Source organism: Guillardia theta (assembly GCF_000315625.1).
Source record: "Guillardia theta CCMP2712 unplaced genomic scaffold GUITHscaffold_53, whole genome shotgun sequence".
NCBI classification, from domain to species: domain Eukaryota; class Cryptophyceae; order Pyrenomonadales; family Geminigeraceae; genus Guillardia; species Guillardia theta.
In genome coordinates this window covers 62938-64842 of record NW_005434621.1, presented here as the reverse complement: position 1 = coordinate 64842, position 1905 = coordinate 62938, and the positions used below count along the sequence as shown (strand labels likewise).

The following is a 1905-nucleotide window of genomic DNA, read 5'->3' as shown; positions in this document are numbered from 1 at the left end:
CTCCTCCTCTCATCTAGGATAAATAACATTTTTCAAGGATGGGGGGGGGGGGGGAGGAGGAGGCAGTGGGAAGTGACTGGGAGCAGGTGACAACCCCTCCTCCGGATGCGGAGGAAGAGGATGGACCAGCAGAAGCAGCCCCAGTTGCAGAGGAGGAGAGGAGCAACGAGCCAGCAAATTCGGAGCAAGAGGAGACTGTGTCAGACATTGGGATGGATGTAAAGTCCTTTCTGTCGCAAATCGGAATGGAGAAACACTTTCAGCGCCTTGTCGGGGTGAGTAGGAGGGGAGGGAGAAGGAAAACAGCAAGTATGGAGGAGGGGGGGTTGAAAGGATTCTAAGGGAAGGAGAATGACGAGGAGGACGAGGACGAGGACGAGGAGCAGGAGGATCAAGAGGAGCACGAGGAGATGGGCGAAGGGAGAAGGGAAACTCAGGAGGGAGTGAATGAGAGAGGGGTGACTGAGTAGAGATGAAAGTGACTGCGAGGAGGTGAAGACTGTTGTGCAGGCTTCATGGAACAACTCTTCCGTGCTCCACAAGATGACGAAGCATGACTTCGCGAAGTTGGATATCCCACCGGAAGACGCAGAGAAGGCATGAAAGATGTTCGCAACCCTCCCTTGTCCTCCTGCTCCTCTCGCTCCCCTCCTCTCCCTTGTCTTGCTCTTGTCCCCCTCCTCCCCTCCCCCTCCCCTCGTGCTCTCCTCATCTACATGCTCCAGATCCTTTCGTCCATGCCGATAGTGCAGGCAGAGAGGCAGATGGCGGCGCTCAAGCACTTCCTGCAGCGGCACCACTGCGCTCAGGCTCTAGAGCTGCTGCTGCTCGGCAACGTCCGAGGGCTGCACGAGCTGGCGAAGCAGCAGACGCACCTGCAGGCGTTCGGGCTGGACAAGAGCACGTGTGAGAGGATCAGCAAAGGGCTCGAGCACTTGGAGATAGACAGAGTCCACGACAGAAGCTCGATTGACCAGCCAACCGTCACGTGCGGTAGGGAGGAGGAGGAGGAGGAGGAGGAGGAGGAGGAGGAGAGAGAGAGAGGAAGGGAGAGGAAGGGAGTGGAGAGGAAGCCTGACGGAGGGTAGAGAGAGGGAGAGAGAGACAAAACGGCAGGCCGGTGGAGATGCAGGGGAGAGGAGGAGGAAGAGGAGGCTTGAACGATGACTGTCTTGAAGGGGTGGGATTGCTGCTTATTCCCCCCAAGAAGTTGTTAGGGGGTCGGGGGAGATCCCAAAGGGGGGGGCCTGTTGCCCGGGTATCCTTTATTTCCCCTTTCTTCCTGTATTTTTCCCGCTGGGTCCCCCTTCTTTTACCTCTCCCTTTATTTCTTTTTTCCCCCCCCCCCCCCCCCTTCCCACTCTCCTTCCTTCGCTCTGCCCCTCTCTCTCCCGCTCCCGCTCCCGCTCCCGCTCTCTCTCCTGTTCCCGCTCTTTCCCTCTTCTGTTCCCTGTCCTCCAGCGAGACTGATCGGACGGCAGGACGGGAGGATCAAGACCATGGACAAGCTTGTGGCGGTGGAAAGCGACGGATCCCGCCTCGCCATTGGCGATAGGACGAGCTTGCAGGACATCGCCAAGAAGATCAAGGGGGAGCATGTGATCTTCACTTGCTGCTACCTGCTGCCCTCCCCTTGCTGACGGGGCTGCTCCTCGCTCTAGGGAACGACCTTGACTCTGTCTCTCATGAGAAAGCGGACGAGTTTCCATGTTAGTCTGGTATGTGGCTCCCTGTTCCGCTCTCCCTTTCCTTCATCTTCATCTTCTCCTTTGCAGCCCCTCAACTCCCTCCTTGCCACCTTCCTCTTCGTCTTCATCCTGCTCCTCCTCCCTCCTCTCCTCAATCTCTTGCTCGGCTCTTTCTTTCCCTCTTCTTCTCCCTCCTCTCCTTCTCTGATGATTGTCA

At 57.5% G+C, this 1905-nt stretch overlaps 1 protein-coding gene across 1 annotated transcript in view; it reads left to right on the top strand.

Moving 5' to 3' along the window:
• The window catches only part of GUITHDRAFT_141253 (hypothetical protein), a gene marked incomplete at both ends in the record, with an annotated part of 4453 nt that extends 2813 nt beyond the window's left edge, over positions 1-1640 (top strand). Inside the window, 3 exons of the mRNA XM_005829219.1 lie at positions 87-275; positions 726-993; positions 1462-1640. Coding sequence (XP_005829276.1) covers positions 87-275; positions 726-993; positions 1462-1640 — 636 coding nt within the window. The remainder of the gene's footprint in view (positions 1-86; positions 276-725; positions 994-1461) is intronic.
• Between the last annotated feature and the right edge of the window lie 265 nt (positions 1641-1905).